Source organism: Orycteropus afer, unplaced genomic scaffold, assembly GCF_000298275.1.
Source record: "Orycteropus afer afer isolate SDZICR_OR568_19922 unplaced genomic scaffold, OryAfe1.0 scaffold00140, whole genome shotgun sequence".
In the NCBI taxonomy this organism is placed as follows: domain Eukaryota; kingdom Metazoa; phylum Chordata; class Mammalia; order Tubulidentata; family Orycteropodidae; genus Orycteropus; species Orycteropus afer.
The window spans coordinates 8,526,897-8,545,983 of record NW_006921727.1 but is presented as its reverse complement, the minus strand read 5'-3'; the positions used below and the strand labels follow the sequence as shown (position 1 = coordinate 8,545,983).

The following is a 19,087-nucleotide window of genomic DNA, read 5'->3' as shown; positions in this document are numbered from 1 at the left end:
AAGCCCTGCAGGAAAACATTTAAATGTTGGATCTGCTTCAGTCTAAGAGCAAAAATATCTTTATTAAATGGAGGTAAATTGTGGATAGAGCCATGAGGAACTGGCTGATTACCAGATTAAAATGGTCCAAGGCCTCATAAACTGTGGTTCTTAATCTGGCTGCATATTAGATTCACTTGGGGGTGGTTATTTTTCAGCAAGGCCCAAGTTCCACCCCAGGCCAATTTTCTTGGAATCTGAGAATTGTCCCAGGTGATTGTGAGGTGTAGCCAGGGCTGGGAACCTTTAAAGTTAAGTGTCTGGCTGTTTGTCAAAGATGACCCTAAATCCTGTTTATCGTAATCTCCTGGAGTGCCTGGTTAAAATGCAGATGCTTTGTCCTGACCCTCTTGTTGGGTGCTGTCCAGTTGATTTTTTTTCTAGTTTGTAATCTTTATAGGAAAAGAGCTCCTGCAGAGACACTGGGTGCATTCAACCCACCAACCTTTTGAACTTATGTTACTTTGGTTAACAGTGAGCATTTAGCCGTTGTGTCACCAGGGCTCGTTATTCTGACCCTAGACCTGGTGAATCAATTGCCAAATGAGAGCCCTTTCATTAAATATTCCTGGTGATTTTTCAGCGCTCTGCAGTTTGAGAATCTCACAGCCCTGCTACTCTAATGTAATTTAACTATTATATTGGAACAGCCCTTAGGCGTTGTTGTTGTTGTTATGTGCCGTCAAGTTGGACCTGACTCATAGCGATCCCTCCTTGGGTTGCCGAGGCAGTATCACTATAGAAGTAGAATGCCCAACCTTCCTTCTGAGGAGTGGCTGCCTTCTGGTTAGCAGTCAAGCGCCTTAGGCACTACACTACCTTAGGTGGTACAAATGGTTAGATGCTTGACTGCTCACTGAAAGGTCAGTGGTTTGAATCCTCAGAGTAAAGTCCTTGGTGATCTAATTCCGAAAGATTACAGCCGTGAAAACTTCATGGAGTGGAGTTCTGCTGGTACTCTGACACACATGGGGTCATCATGAGTTGGAACTGACTCAACAGCAACAGGTTTGGGTATTTTGTTTTTATTTTGTGGGTGTGGTGGGGTGGAGGAGATATTGTATTAGACCTGGATTAGGGTTATACCTTGGAAAATAAAGCTGTTGAGAAGTGTAGAGAATCAGTGTTCTGGCTGGTTTATCTGAGCAAGATGGCTTTTCCCTGCCTCTCTGGAGAACTCTGTGGTGTTCACTCCTAGCCCTGCATCCTTTCACTTACTCTGTGTATTACCCAGAGAGTATTTTAAGAGGTTGAATCACACATTCTAGTCTGTGGTTAAGCCTCTCAATTGACAAGCACTATACATAGTGTGGGGGTGTGAGAGATGAACACAGTTTGTTGTTACTTGCCATCAAGTCAGCTGGGACTCATGGCAGGGATCTTGTAACAGAGTGAAACACTCCCTGGTCTTACTCCACCTTCTTGATCATTGGTAGTAGTATATGTTTATCCCTACTGACAAGAATCGAAAATTCTAATTGGAAGGTTAAGGTTTACTAAAAAAGGTAACATGAGACAGCATGGATGCTGCGCCATAGAATTCATGGGAAGAGAGTGGTCCTGGCCCCAGGTCTTTTTTGGAGTTGGGATGAGGGAAAGATTTGAGAGGGAGACTTGGGAGAAAATTGAAGACTTAATATGTAGATCAAAGCATTCATCCATTGGGAGTCTTCACTGCTCAAGAGAATTTTGATACAGAAACACCAGTAGCTGTAGCTTTGTCCATTTTGAATGCATATAATTAAAATAAGCTGTAATTTTGAGTCACAAGTGAAGTATCTGATAAATACATTTTTTTTCTTTTTTTTTAGTTTTTCATATTTGATTACTGTTTTCTTGACGTCTAAGAGCCATTAATCAGAATCATACGTATTTTGTTTTGGGAGGAATGCCAAACTGTCCACACTTTTTTTTTCCCCCCAAAGTATTCCATATGATACTGAACATTTAATATTCTATAATTCTTTTAATTTATTTATTTGGTGAATAAACATCTTGTACCTCAGGACGTATCTGTTTTTATTTAGCCAACTCTGTTGGAATAGAGGTTATTTTGGTAATTGTGGCTGGAATTAGGTGAAACTCTTCTGGGTTGGGAAGGTTTATTGCCAGTAGTCTAAACTGCAAGACTCTAAAACTTTTACAGAGGGTCTCTCTCTGCCCCTCCTTCCCTCTTGTACCAGAAACACCCATGTCTGGTCTCACTGCTTACACTCTGCATTTGGCCGTTTTGCCATTTTTCTTTCACGTGCACTGGAAAGGCTGCATGGGCAGAAGTTTTGCTCAACAACGCTGGCGTCTTCCTAAGACTTGTTGGTGGTTGGAATAATATGAAAAATGTGATGCTTCCTCCCCCACCCCCCCCACCATCTCCATTTAGCATATTTTTTCTCCCGTACACTCGGAGGAACAGCTGTGGCAGCAAATGCAGGCTTGGAGCATGCATTCATATTTAGTCTTGTTTGACAATCCCAGATATTTTTAAGCAGTATTGAGTCAGGCAACCAACAGCACAACATTCAAACTGTCTTCATCAACCAGCCTGTTTGGCACACAAGGACCTTGTTTTAGCCTAGTAGTAAATAATTCTAGATGAGGCAATATGATATACTGAATGTACCCAACGTTACAGTGTTCAGAATTTTACTACAGCCTATCAGCATCTCTTTCTACATGCTTGTTCTGTTATGGCTAGTTGTTTTATGCTTTGTAGCTTTTGAACTCTGTCTTTGGCCAGGTCTTGATTCATGGATTTTATATCTACCAGGATCCTGCATTCCACACCAGTGGCACCCTTCCTCCCTCCTTCAATACCTCCTATCCATCCTCCTTCATGCAGCTCTGCTAGATAGACACTGTGTTCATTTTTGCTGAGAAATACTTCATTTTATTGCATCTCGTTTTCTTCTTCAGGTCGTGGGATTTTGTCATTGGCCTTTCTTGTGGGTTGGTGGCTCTCATCCCATGAGCCTGCTCTTCAAATTATAGGCTTTCTGACACCGTCCCCAGGCCTTCTGCTCCCAGGCTCCTCCACTGGGAATGTTTGGGTGACTCCCTGTCCCTTCCTTGTAGACAGGGTTGCAATGAAGCTTTCCTTTGACCCTGGTATTCTACTAAAGCTATAGACAACCCTCCATCCTGCCATCCTGACCTCCCACTTTTTGATGATACCCTCTGACTCCAGGTTTTCAGATTTTTTGATTTAATGGAGTGGTATGATTTTTTAAAATAGGTTCTAATCCAGGATTGCTAAGTTTCGTTTTGATAAGAAAAATTATCGCTTTCATTCAGTAAGAGACATGAGATTTCAGGATCTGATCTCAGATTTAACAGTAGTCCTTTTAAATAAATCAGTTTGGCTTTATGATCAGAAAACCTATCACACTCTCCTCATTTTTCTCATTTCTCCAAAATTAAATACTTTCTTTCTGACTGGAATTTGGCAGCTACTGTTTTATGCTTACTTCATCTGCTTCTTTTCCATCAACTTCTCAACCTTTGCAGTTTAGCTTTCTCTCAAACCACTTTGCTCATGTCTTCTCAAAGATGATAGCAGTTGGCAAAGGATATGACAAATATAATTTGGAAATAACACCAATAACAACAAAAAAAATGTGTGTGGTTACACAAATGCATATATAAGCATATGAGTGTTTGAGAATGAATATGTGGGTACATATATGTGCACAGATAGAAGTGTCTATAGGCATATGTACATACAGGTATGTGTGTGTGTGCATGCATGTGTGTCTGTATACATACATAATAAACCACATACAGGACACAGACACAGATACTTCTAGACAAAGCCAAATACCTTAAGAGACTGGTTTTCAGGGTTTGAAGGCTTAGGACTCTAGTCTCATGGGATAACTGAGTTAATTGGCACAATATAGCTTATAAACTGCATGTTGTATATCCAAATGTAATGAGTAGTGTCTGGGGTCTTCAAAGCTTCTGAGAAGCCATCTCAGTTATCACTACTGGTCTCTACTCATCAGGAACAAAAGAGAAAGAAGGAAAACAAAAACTCAGAGAAGATACTAGTCTACAGGACTAACAGTCTACACAAACCATGGCTTCACCTACCCAGAGATAAGAACTAGGTGGTACTTGGCTACCACTTCTGACTGTTCTGATTAGGGGTTAGATCGATCCTTATAGAATGGAAGAGAAATGTGGAAAAGAACTCAAATTCTGAAAAAGTCCAAACTTACTGGACTGTTGAGACTAGAGGGGTCCCCTACACTGACAGCCTGAGATATGCTCTATACTTTATGCTGACATTTTCCCTTGAGTTCATCTTTTAGCTAAATAACATATTGGCTTATAAAATAAAAAATATAAATTGTCTGTAGGATACAAATGGAGAAAAATTACTCTAAAGCAAAAAGGAGATGGTAATAGGGCAGGGAAACTAGAATACTGGAAATGATGCAACCAGAATGAAGTGAATGAGAATCATGATACATTGTGGAAAGTGTAACCAATATCACTGAATAATTTGTGTAGAAATTATTAAATGGGAACCTGTTTTGCTGTGTAAACTTTCACATTAAACATATAATACGTTTTTTTTTAAATGATGATGGCAAATTCCTAGTAGCTAAGCCTACTTCTTTATCTGTTGAGCTGCCGTGTTGACCAGTCCTCTGAGTAAAACTCTTTGCTCTCTTGACTTCTGTCATTCTTCCCTCACAGATCTCTTCGTTCTCTGACTATTCCATCCCCTTCTTTGTTGGTGTCTCATACCTGCTTCCCCCACTTCATAATAGCAGGTACTCTCCCATCCTCTCTTCTTTCCCTGTTCTTCATGTCCCAGCAGAATGACCTTGAATAATTTTTCTTATGTTTCTGACCCTGCCTCTGCATCTGGTAAATTGGGATTCTACTGTCTATCTCAGTGTTTGTTGTAAAGATTAGACATGGTATGTGCAAAGTGCTAGTCACAACACCTGGTAATACTAAGGCTTCAATGATTGTCAGCTGGTCACACAGAAAAGGTGATATAGTAGGGCTCAGAGGACAGTAGCTCCTCATTTCAGAGCCAGACCTGTCATTCTACCTTATCTTGAATATGTCCCCTATCATTCTCCCAGGGCCTACCACCTAGACCACTTGTGTCTAAGATGTCAGTGACAGCAGCTGTCAGGTAACTGATTTCACTGGAGTCTGTTCTGAGCAACAGGTAGTTGGATAGTACTTTCCAATCTTCAAAGTAGATATACACCCTCTCATCACTTATTGACATGTTAGCTTACAAAGACTAAGTTGAATGAAAATCAGCATTATGGGAAAATGGAGGAGGACCACATCATTACATAACGACCCAATTACATCGTTACATAAACTATCAAACCACTGAGATTCATGGCCCAGCTAACTTGACATTTAACCTTAACCATCACAGCCAGAGTTATTCTCTCCTCACACCTTGGCATTTGTTACTGTGAGACATATGTCATTAGTGCAAAAAATAGATAATAGATTTTTTTACTATTGTAAATTTGAAATATCAGATAATGAAATAATAAGTGAGAAGAGGGCGTACTGGTTTAATAAAATTCAAATATCTATATGGTTGAAAAAGGAGCTCTGGTAGCACAGTGACTAAGGTATCTGACTGTTAACCAGAAGGTTGGTGGCTCAAACCCACCAGCCACTCCGCAGAAGCAAGACTGCGCAATTTACTTCTGTAAAGATTTGCCATTTCGAAAACCCAATGGGGGTCACTATGAGTCGGAATTGACTAGATGACAGTGGGTTTGGTTTTGGTTTGATATGGTTGAAAAGAGCTAATTGTGTGTTTGTACACTCTTGCAACCTTAGTGGCCAGCTGTAGTGTCAGCACCCAGCCCAGTGCTGACCAGGGTGAGTGAGGATGCATGGTTTTTGTTTTATTTTTACAAGGAGTTGCTCTAGTATTTTTAGAATTTAGAGTGTGAGCAAGAATATTAATCCACTAAGTTAATTTCTCTGCTCATAGGAAGGGAGAGTGTTGGGTGGGAAGAAGGTCAAGTTCTTTGTAATCTGGCATTTTGTTCTTGTGTCATCCACAACATTTTATCATTGTTAAATATGTAAGGTACTCAATATAAATGTTGATCGTTTCCTTGAGAAGGAAAATCCAAGTGGACTTACCTGTGGGTCATGTTTTTCACGCTTTCTTTTTATAAACCAGAAACATCAATGTAATTAAACTCTAATAGGGAGGGAAATTGTTCATCTTGAATAAGTCTTGAGGTGCTATCAAATGTCTAGGCAAAGTTTAGGGAAATTTAGCAATCTTTGAGGTCTGTGTAGGTCCCTGGGTTGCACAAATGGTTTCGACTACTAACCTGAAGGTTGGTGGTTAGAACCCACCTAGCAGCACTGCCAAGAAAAGCCTGCATCTATAAAGATTGTTGTTGTTGTTGTTGTGTGCTGTTGAGTCGGATCCGACTCATAGTGACCCCTCTTTGGGTTTCCGAGGCAGTATCACTATGGAAGTGGATTGCCCAAACTTCCTTCCGAAGAGTGGCTGGTGGGTTTGAACTGCCAGCCTTCTGGTTAGTAGTCAAGTGCCTTAGGCACTACGCTACCAGAGCTCCTCTGTAAAGATTACAGCCAAGAAAATCCTATGGAGCAGTTCTATTCTGTGACACATCAGGTTGCCTGAGTTGGAATTGACTCATCAGGAATAGGTTTTTTGTTTTTGTTTTTATGTCCATGTATAGACATGTGAATTGCTGAGTTTCTTGTTATAGTCACCTTAGTCCCTGGACCTCTTTGCAGTAGTTTATGGGGTGTCTTCCATTGTGATAGTGTGGTAGTGAAGTTTTTGTGTCAACTTGGCTAGGCCTGGTTGAGTGGCTGGGAAGCTGGTGATAGTATTCCCCATCATGAGACTAGTAATCAACTCCATGGTGGAGTCTACTGTGGGCAGCTGAGTAGCTACCTTTCGGTATGTGGTCTGCTTCCTGTATATAAGCAGGAGCTTTGGGAATGGTCTCTAGCCTATAGCACGCGTGGACCGTGCATGTAGCTGTGTAGTTGCTCAGCAGCCTGCCTGCTATGCTCTGCCGACCTTGGGACTTACAGTGGACTTAAGTTAATGGCCTGCAGTGTGGATTGGTAACATCAGGACTGTGCCTTTTTACTTGTCAACCTTGGGGCTTCTCAGCCTTAGCAACCAATAGCTGTCTGAGTGAAGAAATGCCTCTAGCTCCAGTGGGCTGGGAGCAGGAGGCAGAACTGGACCCCAAGGTTGAGGAACTTTCACCCAGCCCCTAGAGCCTGGCACTTTGAACTTGGACTTAAAGCCTCCAAATTGTAAGAATAAACTCCTGTTTGTTAAGGCCTTCCCATTTGTGGTATATTTCTTGTCAGAGTGGCACTAGGTAACCAGAACAGATAGTAATGTTTCTTTATGTTATGTTACGTTTTTGTTTATCTCTGATTGGGTTTAACATCAGTGATAATGGCATTGACTGTCTTCAAATTCTAGACTTCTCATGCAGTTATACATTTCTTTGTCTAAGAGTAGGTACTGATAACAAGACATTTAAAGACTTTATTGTTTATATAGTTACAGAGTGCTTGATATTATTTTTTCCCTCTGGTCTACTTTTAAAATGCGTAATAAAAATGCCATAGTTATAAAAGAAAATTTTAAAATGTAAGTTCTAATCCAATTGAATTCTGTGGTCTTTTTGATAATGACATAGTATTAAAATTAAGAATAGTATTTGGGGGTGGGAGGAAGGCAAGAAAACATATGCCGCAGGATCCACCAATTAATATAAAAAGTTACCCACATTTTATAAAACTAGTCTGTGCCATTTGGAAGAGTTGCCGTCCTCTTCACTGTTTTTAGTCCTTTACACTTGTGTACTTTACAGAGTTATCATTTGCAATCTCATTTTACTTCTGAACAGCCTTGTGAGGTGGATGAGGCAGAAATTCCAAAATCCCTTTTATGTGGAAATAGAGACTCAGAGCAGGAGCTCTGGTGGCGTAGTGCCTAAGGCACTTGACTGCTAACCAGAAGGCTGGCGGTTCAAACCCGCCAGCCACTCCTCAAGGAAAATGGGGCAGTCTACTTCCGTAGTGATGCTGCCTCGGAAACCCAAGGAGGGATCACTATGAGTCAGGTCCGACTTGACGGCACATAAGAACAACAACAACAACAGAGACTCAGAGCAATTGAGGCCTACATATATGAAGTGAGGACTCTGAAAATAGAATCTGACTTCTGATTGTAGACCGGTGTGGCAATCATTACGTATTGCTGAGTGCTTGTTAAGGGCTGGCATGGTGGTTAATGTGAGGGACATAGGGAAAACAATAAAGATCTGATCCCTGACTGCTGAGGATACATCCAATGAGGAAGCCAGATATGGAAGAACTTTTTTTTTTTTTCCTCATAGATAATCACCTTTGAGCAAAGTGCTTCAAAGGAGAAGTATTGAGCATGATAGGATGCCTAATCTGTTTGGGAGAATATATGGAAGATTTAATGGAAATTATATGACATCATGTTGCCTTTTTCATCAGTAGTACTTATGTTCTTCTTGCCTTGTAGGGTTACATTAAGCTAGAGATAATTATGAAATATTTTACTGTTAGGTACTTAATCAAATAGTAGAGGACACTGGTAGCTCAATGATAGAATTTTTGCCTTCCGTGCTGGAGACCTGGGTTGGATTCTCACCCAGTGCACCTTATATGTATCTACCACCTGTCTGGCAAAGGAGGCTTGCTTATGGCTACGATGCTGAACACGTCTCAATGGAGCTTCCTGACTAAGATGGGCTAGGAAGAATGGCCTTGCTCTCTACTTTTGAAAATGAGCGGGTAAAACCCTATGGATCACAGTGTTCCAATCCATCATCAATCATGGGAATGATGGAGAACTGGGCAATATTTTGTTCCATTCTACATGGGAACACCATGACTTGGGAGCTGACATGAAGGCAACACAACAACTATAATCAAATACTATTCTTAATTTTAAAACTATGTCATAAGAAAGTTGATAAAGATTAACCATACCACAGAATTAATAGAGTTAGAACTTTCATTATGAAGTTTTCTTTTTGTTACTTTGACATTTCTGTTATGTATTTTGAAAGTGAATTTTAGTTTGATCAGAAGAGGTAAAGAAAAAATTCAAGTCAGTTCTTCACTGACTCCCTTATGTTGAGCTGCTGAAGATAACAGGACAGCCTGATCCTTGGCTTTTACAAGTGGCACACATGATTGGCATACAGCAATGGGGAATTGTGTTGGGTTTTAGGTTTTCTATTGACCTCACTCATTCTTTTAGAGGCATGATAGCATAGTAGTGAAGATTGCAGGCTCTGGAGTAAGATGGCCTACAGTTCAAATCTTGGCCCTTCTACTTACTAGTTGGGTGGACTTGGGTATGTCTTTACTCATTCAGAGAATGGGAATGATATCAGTATCTTCCTTGAAATTTTTGTGAAGATTTAAATCAATTAACTTCTGCAGAGTGTTTAGAATCCCACTGGACACATCGTTAGCACTCAGTGAAGTTCAGCCACTGTTGCTGTTGTGCAATCACAAATTTTAAGGGAAAGGCCCTGACTGAGGAAGTGAGGCTGGAGTTTGGGGAAGGAAATTGGACTGTGTTTGACCGAATCCAGAATCCTGACCTTGTTAGCACCTTACACTAATTAAGCCAACACAGTTACCTTACTGTGGGTTTAGCAATGCTGATACAGTAAGAGTAGATGATTACTTACATACCTCTTACCCCATTTTTTAATAGTAAAATCTCAACTTACTAACTCTCCATGTAATATGTCCAATATGTTTAAAGTATTCTTCTTTGGAACTTTATGAGAAGACAGTTAACACATGGAGGTAATAGTTTGCTTTCTTTAGTTGGTTTCAATCTTCCTAAACTTTCTATTTGCAAATGTCATCAATTTAAATAATCTTAGAGAACAGCTACAAAAATCAGTAAGACTTAAATTTAGTTTTACGTAGCTTTTCATGTTGTTCTCACTGGAGAGAACTTAGTACTGTAACTCCAGATTTGCCTTGAATTCAAGAGGAAAACAGACTACTTACATGGAACAAAAAGAAAGGTCAGTAAATAAATTAATGTGTTGAAAAATAATTTATTGTGTTATGCACAGGGAGCTGTGACCATAGACAAAGCACACTGTCTGCCTACAGTCCTCTGGGAAAGGAAATGCCCCCAGAAGTTTGTAAATGCACACACACTTTGAAGGAACCTGAGAGACTCTTTATTCCAGTCTTTCTCCATCATAAGTGAGGCCCTAAAATGGTGAGAGCTACTTTTCAGGAAAGGTCAAGGTCTACATTGAGGATGGAGGGCAAATTGACTGCAGGGAGAGACCAATTAAGAGGATATTGTGGTCATTTAGATAATTGTGGATGAATATATCAGCACTGTATTTTATGCAAATAACTCACACTGTGCAGTTTTCACCCAAGTATGCATGAGTGTGTTATTTCTGTAGGCATGTTATATGTGGAAATACGGTATGTGTGTGTACTACCAATTTCTGACTCATGGTGACCCCATGTGTGTCAGAGTAGGATTGTACCGATAAGGCTTCCAGTGGCTGATTTATTTTTTGGAAGTAGATCAACAACTCCTTTTTCCAAGGCACCTCTAGGTGGACTCAAACCTCTAAGCTTTGGGTTAGAAGCTGAGTACAACACAGGAACTGACTGACTCTGTCTCTCTCTCTCTCTCTCACATACACGCTCACACACACACACACACACACACACACTTACCTGCTTGCTGTCTCTTTTTCTCTGTATATATTTATTTATATAAGTACATTATAAAATATTACATACGCATAAAAACACAAATACTATAAACTCTTATATACAGTGATTTGTTGTAAGGTGCCATTGAGTCGGCTCTGACTCATAGCGACCCTACATACAACAGAACAAAACACTGCCCGGTCCTGCGCCAGCCTCACAATCCTTGCTATCCCTGAGCCCATCATGGCAACCACTCTGTCATCCATCTCATTAAGGGCCTTCCCCTTTTTCATTGACCCTGCACTTTACCACGCATGATACCCTTCTCCAGGGAATGGTCTCTTTTTTTTGAGGGTATTACTTGCTTTATTCACATGTCTTTTTTTTAAATTGCGATTTGGGTGAAGATTCACAGAGCAAATTCACTTTCCATACAGCAGTTTACATATACTTTGTCTCATGTCATTGACCAGTTTACCACAATGCAACAGCTCCCCTCCCACTTCTTCCCCATAGTTAACCTCTTCCCAGCATCCATCCCTCCATGCACTCCTGCCCTCTGAGCTGTCTCCCTATGCATAAACAGCCCTTCTTTCTCAATGATTGTTCTCTCCAAGGAGTGTATCTACTTGAGGTAAATGTTCAACTCATATACCTGTCTTTTCTTTGGCTGGAAACCACTGGTGTGGGTTCAATTCCAGACCTGAAGGGCAGCTAGGGGCCATAGTCTCAGTGGTTCCACCAGGCTCTATGGAACCAGAAAACCTGGTCCCTCCCCTTTTTTTTTCTCCAAATGATTTTGAGTTTTGCTCCACATTGCTCTCCCTCTCTGTCAAAGATGTCTTACGTAGATCCCCTTCCAAGTGGTTGACACTGGTAGCCGGGCACCATCTAGTTCTTCTGGTCTCATAGGCGTATAGGCTGCAGATCGAATGGTGTACCAGTCACTAGGACTAATTGTTTCCATGAATTTTGTTTTTCTTCATTCTTCTTTGATCTGGACGAGGAGAGACCTATCGTTGCATCTAGATAGCAGCTTGCTAGCTTTTAAGATCCCAGTCGCTACTTGCCAAAGTAGGAGGTGGAACAATGTTTTGTATAGTATGTTATGCCAATTGAGCTTGATGTCCCCTGCGACTGTGGTCCCAAGCCGACAGGTTCAACTACTTGGTCTCTCTGGGTAGCTGGCTGTGACCAAGCAGTGACCACACCCTTGCCCCTTGCCAGCTCTACTATACACCTGGGAATTCTGATCATTCACATAAACTTACAGGACCATTGTCTGCCAACCCTATACATGTTCTTGGATACACTCCCCATTTCATAGACATACATAATAGTTCAGCCTGTCCACCCATCTGTCCACCCATCTACCCATGTTTGTCTTCACTGACAATGCAGTACTATGTACAAAAGGGTTCATCTTTGTTGTCTGTACCTCCCATGCACCTCTCTATGTCTTTCTCATCCTCAATGCTGCCATATTGGTCACTCACCTTGGGTACATTGCCGTTCTCTTCATCCAAATCAATACTTATATCTATCTACCTAGCAGCGTTCCCTCCCTTCCCCTTCTACCCCTGGTAACCGACAAAGAAAATTTCCTTCTATAGATAAACCTTTCCTTAACTTTTACAATAACAGACTAATACAATTTTTGTCCTTTTGTGATTGACTTATTTCACTCAGCATAATGTATAATTTTCTCCCCAAGTTTAGAACAGTCCATTCTATCTTGCAACTCTCTTAACTTCCTCACCTTTTAGAAGTTCTGTAACTACACAGTCTTTTCCCTCTTTTTGTTTGTAGTTGTCCTCACTTGCCAATTGATGTCTCTGGTTCCCTGTTTACAATCTTGTAAGCTCATTTTACTTTGGATATGTCCATAGCTGTGGTTTCTGGGTTATGTCATCTTGTGTATTAATGTTGTTGTTGTTAGGTGCCATCAAGTCAGACCCGACTCATAGCAACCCCTCCTTGGGTTTCTGAGGCAGTATCACTACAGAAGTAGATTGTTTTGATTTTTTTTTCTGATTGATCCCTTTCCAAAGAAGTATTCAGGTATTTGTCTTCAGTCTCATTAATTCTGTCTTCTATCACATCAATTCTACTCTTTTGCCCTTCCAATGTGTTATCTATTTCTGACAATTTAGTATTAATCTTCTAGATTTCTATCTGTAGATTTAGAATAATTTTTAATTTTTCATTGATTTTGTTAGTTTGTTCTTGTATTTTCTTCCAAAATTCTTCTAAGGTGTTTTCCTTGCTCTGTCTCTCAGTCCTTTGAAGATACCTAAATATAATTCTTTTGAATTCCTTATCAGAGAGTTCCAGTGCTGCTTCTTCCTCAGGGATATGTTCTGGGTCTGTATCCTGCTCCCTTGTTTCGACCACTTTATCCTGCTTCTTTGTGTGGACTGTGATGGTCTGTTGTCTCTGAGGCATCATGGCATTGTTGTATTTAGAGCTCTGTTAACTGTTTGTGAAGAGCAGCAAGGGTGATTCAGGCTCTTCTTGGTGGTTGTTTATCGTTGGCCCATTGGTGGAGAAGGAGCTCAGTAAGTGAAGTTACAAGGTGTGGGTGTAGTGTCTTGTGGGGACTGTTGCTATCTCCCACTCAATTAGACAAAAATTACAATTGAATAACTATCAAAAAACTAAAAGCACATGGTCAGAAAACACACCACGTAATCATACAGGAAAAGTAACCAAAAAAAGAAAAAAGGGAAAAAGAAGAAGAAAACCTGCAATATCTGGGGATAGGACACTAAGAGAAAAAAGGTAGAGAAGGAGAATAAGGAAGGAAAAAATGGGAAAAATGCAAAAAGAAAAACAAGGAACAGTGTTAAACATGAGGAAAAAGGGGGGAAAAAACAACTTAAATGAAAAAAAAAGAAGAAAAAAAAATTTCAACCAGGAACAGGTAAAAGAAAAAATGCTGAAAACTAGGACCTGGGAGGGGAAGAATAAGAATAATAGTAAAAAGAACAGAAGTATTATTAATAATAGTTGTTTTAAAACAGACAAATACAAGCAAACTAATCACCAGTAAAAAGAAAGTGAAAAAGAAAAAAATAAAAATAATAAAAAAAGGAAAAACATCGGTGGAGGACAGGGCAGGGCACACAGACTGTGATGGAGTTCCTGTGGGCCCAGAAGGTAGATGGGGAGTGGGGGATGGCCGCACCTCCATTCACCAAGCTGGTATAGGATATAAGAGTAACAAGAGCAATGTTGCACCTTTTGAGTCTTGCAGGTCCGGAGTGTCTTTGGGGTTGGTGGCAAGCAGAATGTGTTCTTAAGCCCCAGGAATCTGCAAGAGTGCTGTCTCTTTAAATATCCAAAATGGTCAAGCCGCTTTTAAACATTCAAAATAATGGTGCCTTCTGGACCAGCAAAAGTCCACAGCTCAGCCTGCCTTTCTTTTCACCTTCTCTGTTTATTCCCCAGCCACCAGAGCAGTCCTCCGTGCAATCCCTGGCTGGCAGGGCTGATTTTTAGGTTAATTCTTAGGTCCTACCACCATCCGGGAATCTCCAAGCTGTCTGTGCCGTGCCGTCAGGATCGCTCCGGATTGCTGCCAGACCGTAGCTCTGTCTGTCTCCTTTTTTGGTATTTTCATGCAAATACTTGTGCTAGTTGGGGTTTAGTCCACTTCTATATCCTCCCCTTCAAGGCTCAGGGGTCCAGGATTATCTTCTGTGTCTGTGTTAATTGGTTTCCCTTTTCTTTATTGAAGAGGGTCTGTGGAGTCTTTCTGCCTAGTCCGCCATCTTACCAGAACTCCTGGAATGGTCCCTCCTGACAACATGACCAAAGTAGGTGAGATGAAACCTGGCCATTCTCACTGCCAAGGAGCATTCTGGCTGCACTTCTTCAAGGACAGATTTGTTAATTCTTTTGGCAGGTCATGGTCCTTTCAGTATTCTTTGCCAATGCCACAACTCAAAAGCATTGACTCTTCTTCAGTCTTCCTTATTCAATGTCCAGCTCTCACATGCATATGAGGCACTTGAAAATACCATGGCTTGGGTTAGGCCCACCTTAGTCTTGTAAGAGACATCTCTGCTCTTCATCACTTGAAAGAGGTCTTTTGCAGTAGCATTGCCAAGTGTAATATGTTGTCTGATGTCTTGACTGCTGCTTCCATTGGTGTTGGTTGTGGAAGGAAGTAAAATGAAATCTTTGACAACTTTAATCTTTTCTCCATTTATTGTGATGCTGCTTATTGCTCTAGTTGTAAGGATTTTCATTTTCTTTATGTTGAGGTGTAATCCATACTGCAGACTGTAGTGTTTAATCTTCATCAGTAAGTGCTTCACGACATCCTCACTTTAAAGTTATATTTACATAAAATATGTATTTATACACAAAAATATTGTGTGTGTGTGAAGCTGACGAACTGCTGATGACTTGATGGCAATTAACAACAATAACAAAGAAACTAGACTAAAACAAAATTGAACAAGCTGGAGAATTTACATGATTAGGTATCAGGAATGTATTATGCATAAAAATATTATACACAGAAAAATATTATGTTTTTAAAGCTAAGATTTTAGTGTCAGTTCTTCTCAACCTTACATGATCATGCAGGGCAGAAAGTTGTGTAAGGAAAATGTTACCACAAATTCAGATGTTTTTGACCCTTGAATTTGAACGGAAAGCTTTCATGTAGTTTCTGATTACTTTGAGTTGTTGGATCAAGGCATCCATTTTCCCTTTTATTGCTCCCTTCTTCCCAGTACCCCCAACTTGAAATATTAGTCATATTTTGGCTCAGTTTGCAATTTGTCAAATTGGTGGAAGAAACAGCATGGGACCAGGAAAACCTTTTCTATTTTAGCTTTTCTAAGTGTTAACATGTCCAAAATAAATTTGTTCTTGAAATTAAATGCTCTGAACTAACCTTTTAAAGCCTGGAAATCTGTAATCACATAATTTGTACTAAGGGAAAGGAATTTAAAATAACAATTTTGGTTATCTTAAAACCACAAGATTTGGTGGCCAGGAAATGTAGGAGAAGATATTTAACCTCACTGGTTACAAAAAGAAAGTAAAAGAAAACATACTAGACTATTTTACCAATAAATTGGCATTTTTCAATGTAGAAGGAAAAAAGAAGTGTTGATATTTTGAGTGGGCACCTCACTCAGGCTCACTCGAAGATAAATAGTTGTAAAGCAATTTAACATTTATCAAGTACTGTAGAGATTTTAATGGCTTTGTTGATGACTTTCTGGGAATTTAGCCTAAGGAAATAATCAGAAATCGGCATAAATATAATTTTAACATCAGGGATTTGGAAACAACCTAAACATCCAACAATGGGGGATTGATTAAATAAAGTATGAAAATATATGGCATGGGCTTTTCTGCCAGTAATAATGGCAGAATATTTGGAAAAAATTAATCGCATGGAAAAATGTAAGTTACTATAAAGTGAAAAAAAAAAATGACTCTAGCATGAAATATAATTGCACACATGCATTGTGTATATGTATGAATGTCAGTTTTAAAAGTACATCAGAATATAACATCTTTGAATAAAAGGAGTGTTGGTGATTTTTATTTTCTTCTTTGTGCTTTTCTGTATTTTCCAAATGATTATAAGATAATTGTAATTAGAAGAAAATCAAGTGCTTTATAATTCCTTGTGGTGAGACAACCATAATATAAGGGGAAAAAAGTCTGGTGGAAATTAGAACAAAATCCCATCAGTGATTTTTGATAGGGAGTTGGGACTTGGGTTTTTTGTTTGTTTGTTTTTGAAATATTATTCTTTAATGTGCTTCTGTTAAGGATATAACTTCTACTAGGAAAGCACATGTAAAATAAATCTAGAAAAATACTTCATAAATCCATGCCACATTTAAATGGAAGTAGTAATTTCCAAATATTCTTTTTGACTGTGGTCCATCACCTTATTAAGGTTGATGAGAACTGTTAAAATGGTGGTAGATGATAGAAGTTTTCTTTAATCTTACAGATATTCCTGAAATTCCAGAAAGCATCTCATTCTGTAAAGCACTACAGATAGCTGACTTCAGCGGAAACCCACTGACTAGGTAACTTTTCTGCTTAATTTTCTGTTCTTTAGTACTAAGGATATCTTTTTTAAAACCATGCCAAGAACACAACCAGATTTTCCATCTTGGAAGTGCTTAGGTGGATCATTTGGAAATTTTTGTCTTTATCAAAGACTGTTGACTTTCACAGATAATTATAAATAGCACTGTACCAGATGTTGACAACGAAAGGCACACAGTGCTATTGATAGAAGTATTAAAGTATGTTGTAGAAGACTGGGGGAGGCACAGTGGTGTGTAATAGTATGAAACATTTCTAAAGTAATATGAAAAAATGCTTTTTAATTCCTTTATTGATCAGATCTATCATATGGGTCTGAAAGAGATAAGACTGAATTCTGAACTCCCAGGGAGCTTACATCAGTTATCTAAGGAGAGATCCTGTTAGAGATAGTATTTTCCACTCCAGTAATTAAGCATATATATTTATCATTTCAACTTTCCTCTAACCCTTCCTCACTTTTTATTTTATTATTTTTTTTTAACTCTGTTGACACCATTATCTCCTTACGTTAGCAATAGTAGTAGAGATTTTTTTGGAGTTCATCTTTCCAAATAAAGCCACCTGCCACTGTTTTAAGTATCTGTGGTGGCATAATGGTTAAAACATTCAGTTGCTAACCAAAAGGTCGGCAGTTCAAACCCACCAGCCACTCCTCAAGAGAAAAATGAGGTAGTCTGCTTCTGTAAAGATTTACAGCCTTGGAAACCCTAAGGGGCAGTTCTACTCTGTCCTGTAGGGTTGTTAGGAGTTGGAATCACTTGATGGCAGTGGGTTTTTTGGTCAGTGTTTTAAAGAGCCCTCATGATGAAGTAGTTAAATCACTTGGCTGCTAACTAGAAACTTGGCAGTTTAAACACACCCTTTGCCCTATGGGAGAAAGAAGAGGCAGTCTGCCTCCATAAAGATTTACAGCCTTGAAAACCCTACAGAGCAGTTCTACTCTGCCCTGTAGGGTTGCTATGAGTCAGAATCAACTTGACAGCAGTGGGTTTGGTTTTTCAGTTTGGTTACTGTTTTACTACTGATTCCAGCATTGCCCTTCCGGTGTAACACAGCTCACAGCCCGGGCCCCCTGTGGCTCCTCGCTATGAGCCCATTGACCACTAGCTTCCAGGCATTTGTGTTGCCAGAAGAACTGAATTGTTGCCCACATGGCAATGCAGACAGCTTTTGGGAGTGTTTTAGAGTCTCTTTGGGCCAGGTGGTCTCTATGCTCTAAGTAATCTCAGAAGAACTCCCCCCTCCCTGTGGTAGTAGATCTGGGTAAATTGAGATTGAGTTAAAACTTACCCCACCCATTTCAAAATTGTTTGGGACTGTGTAAGTCCATAGTTTTGGGGAATGCCCCGTTTTGTCTTGGTTGTTTTCCCCTTATGTTTTACAAGTATTTGTGGTTTTCTTCTTTTGAATTTTTTATTACTGACAAATAGTAATCTACTAAGTGCTAACTTAAAATATAGCTTTCTCATTCACTTTCTTCAAGTTTTGCCCCTTTTCTTAACTATCTTCCATACAGTTGTGCCCTTTCTTAAAACCTCTTGCTGCTCCCTCTCCTCGTCCCTATAAAATACAGTTCAAGCTCCTCAATATGCCATGCCAGCAGCCCTTCCTGAGGTGGCCTTGACCTGGTGCTCCACCCTCCTTGCCCTCAGTTATCAGATGTGTTAGACGTCACACTTTGCTGTAATAGAGGGCTCATAGGTAGTTGTTTCACCCCCTCCCTTCTTCATGCCAGCCTGCTCACTCCTCCTTCAGGATACCACTCAAGCATACCTTCCTCAAGGAAATCTTTCCTGATTACTCCTAATTAGTCCCTCCCTTGGGCCTTCATAATGCTCTGTGTGTACTTTTGTCATAACCCTTGACATTTACACTTACATGATCACTTAGACTGAACTCCCCAACTACACTAAGTTCCCTCCTCCCTCTATTTATCATTGTTGCACCTCCATTTGTACAATAATTCCTGGAATGTAGTAAGTAACCAAAAAAAACAAACTCACTGCTGTAGAGTCAGATCCGACTCATAGCTGTAGTAAGTGCTCACTAAATGCTTGTTGAGCAGAACCGAACTGTTCATTGTCAAGGCAGCTTACAGGGTTAGGCAAGCCGGGAAATACTCATCGTGGTATGCTACTCTTGATTTTTTTTTTTTTTTTTTAAACCACTGATTGCTTATTCTCCCTGTTTCTTTACTTTC

The 19,087-nt window shown here is 39.8% G+C and overlaps 1 protein-coding gene across 1 annotated transcript in view; it reads left to right on the top strand.

Annotated features, from left to right (window-relative positions):
• The window catches only part of LRRC1 (leucine rich repeat containing 1), a 187,285-nt gene that overhangs the window by 104,168 nt on the left and 64,030 nt on the right, over positions 1-19,087 (top strand). The window contains exon 3 of the mRNA XM_007945629.2: positions 16,784-16,862. Coding sequence (XP_007943820.1) covers positions 16,784-16,862 — 79 coding nt within the window. The remainder of the gene's footprint in view (positions 1-16,783; positions 16,863-19,087) is intronic.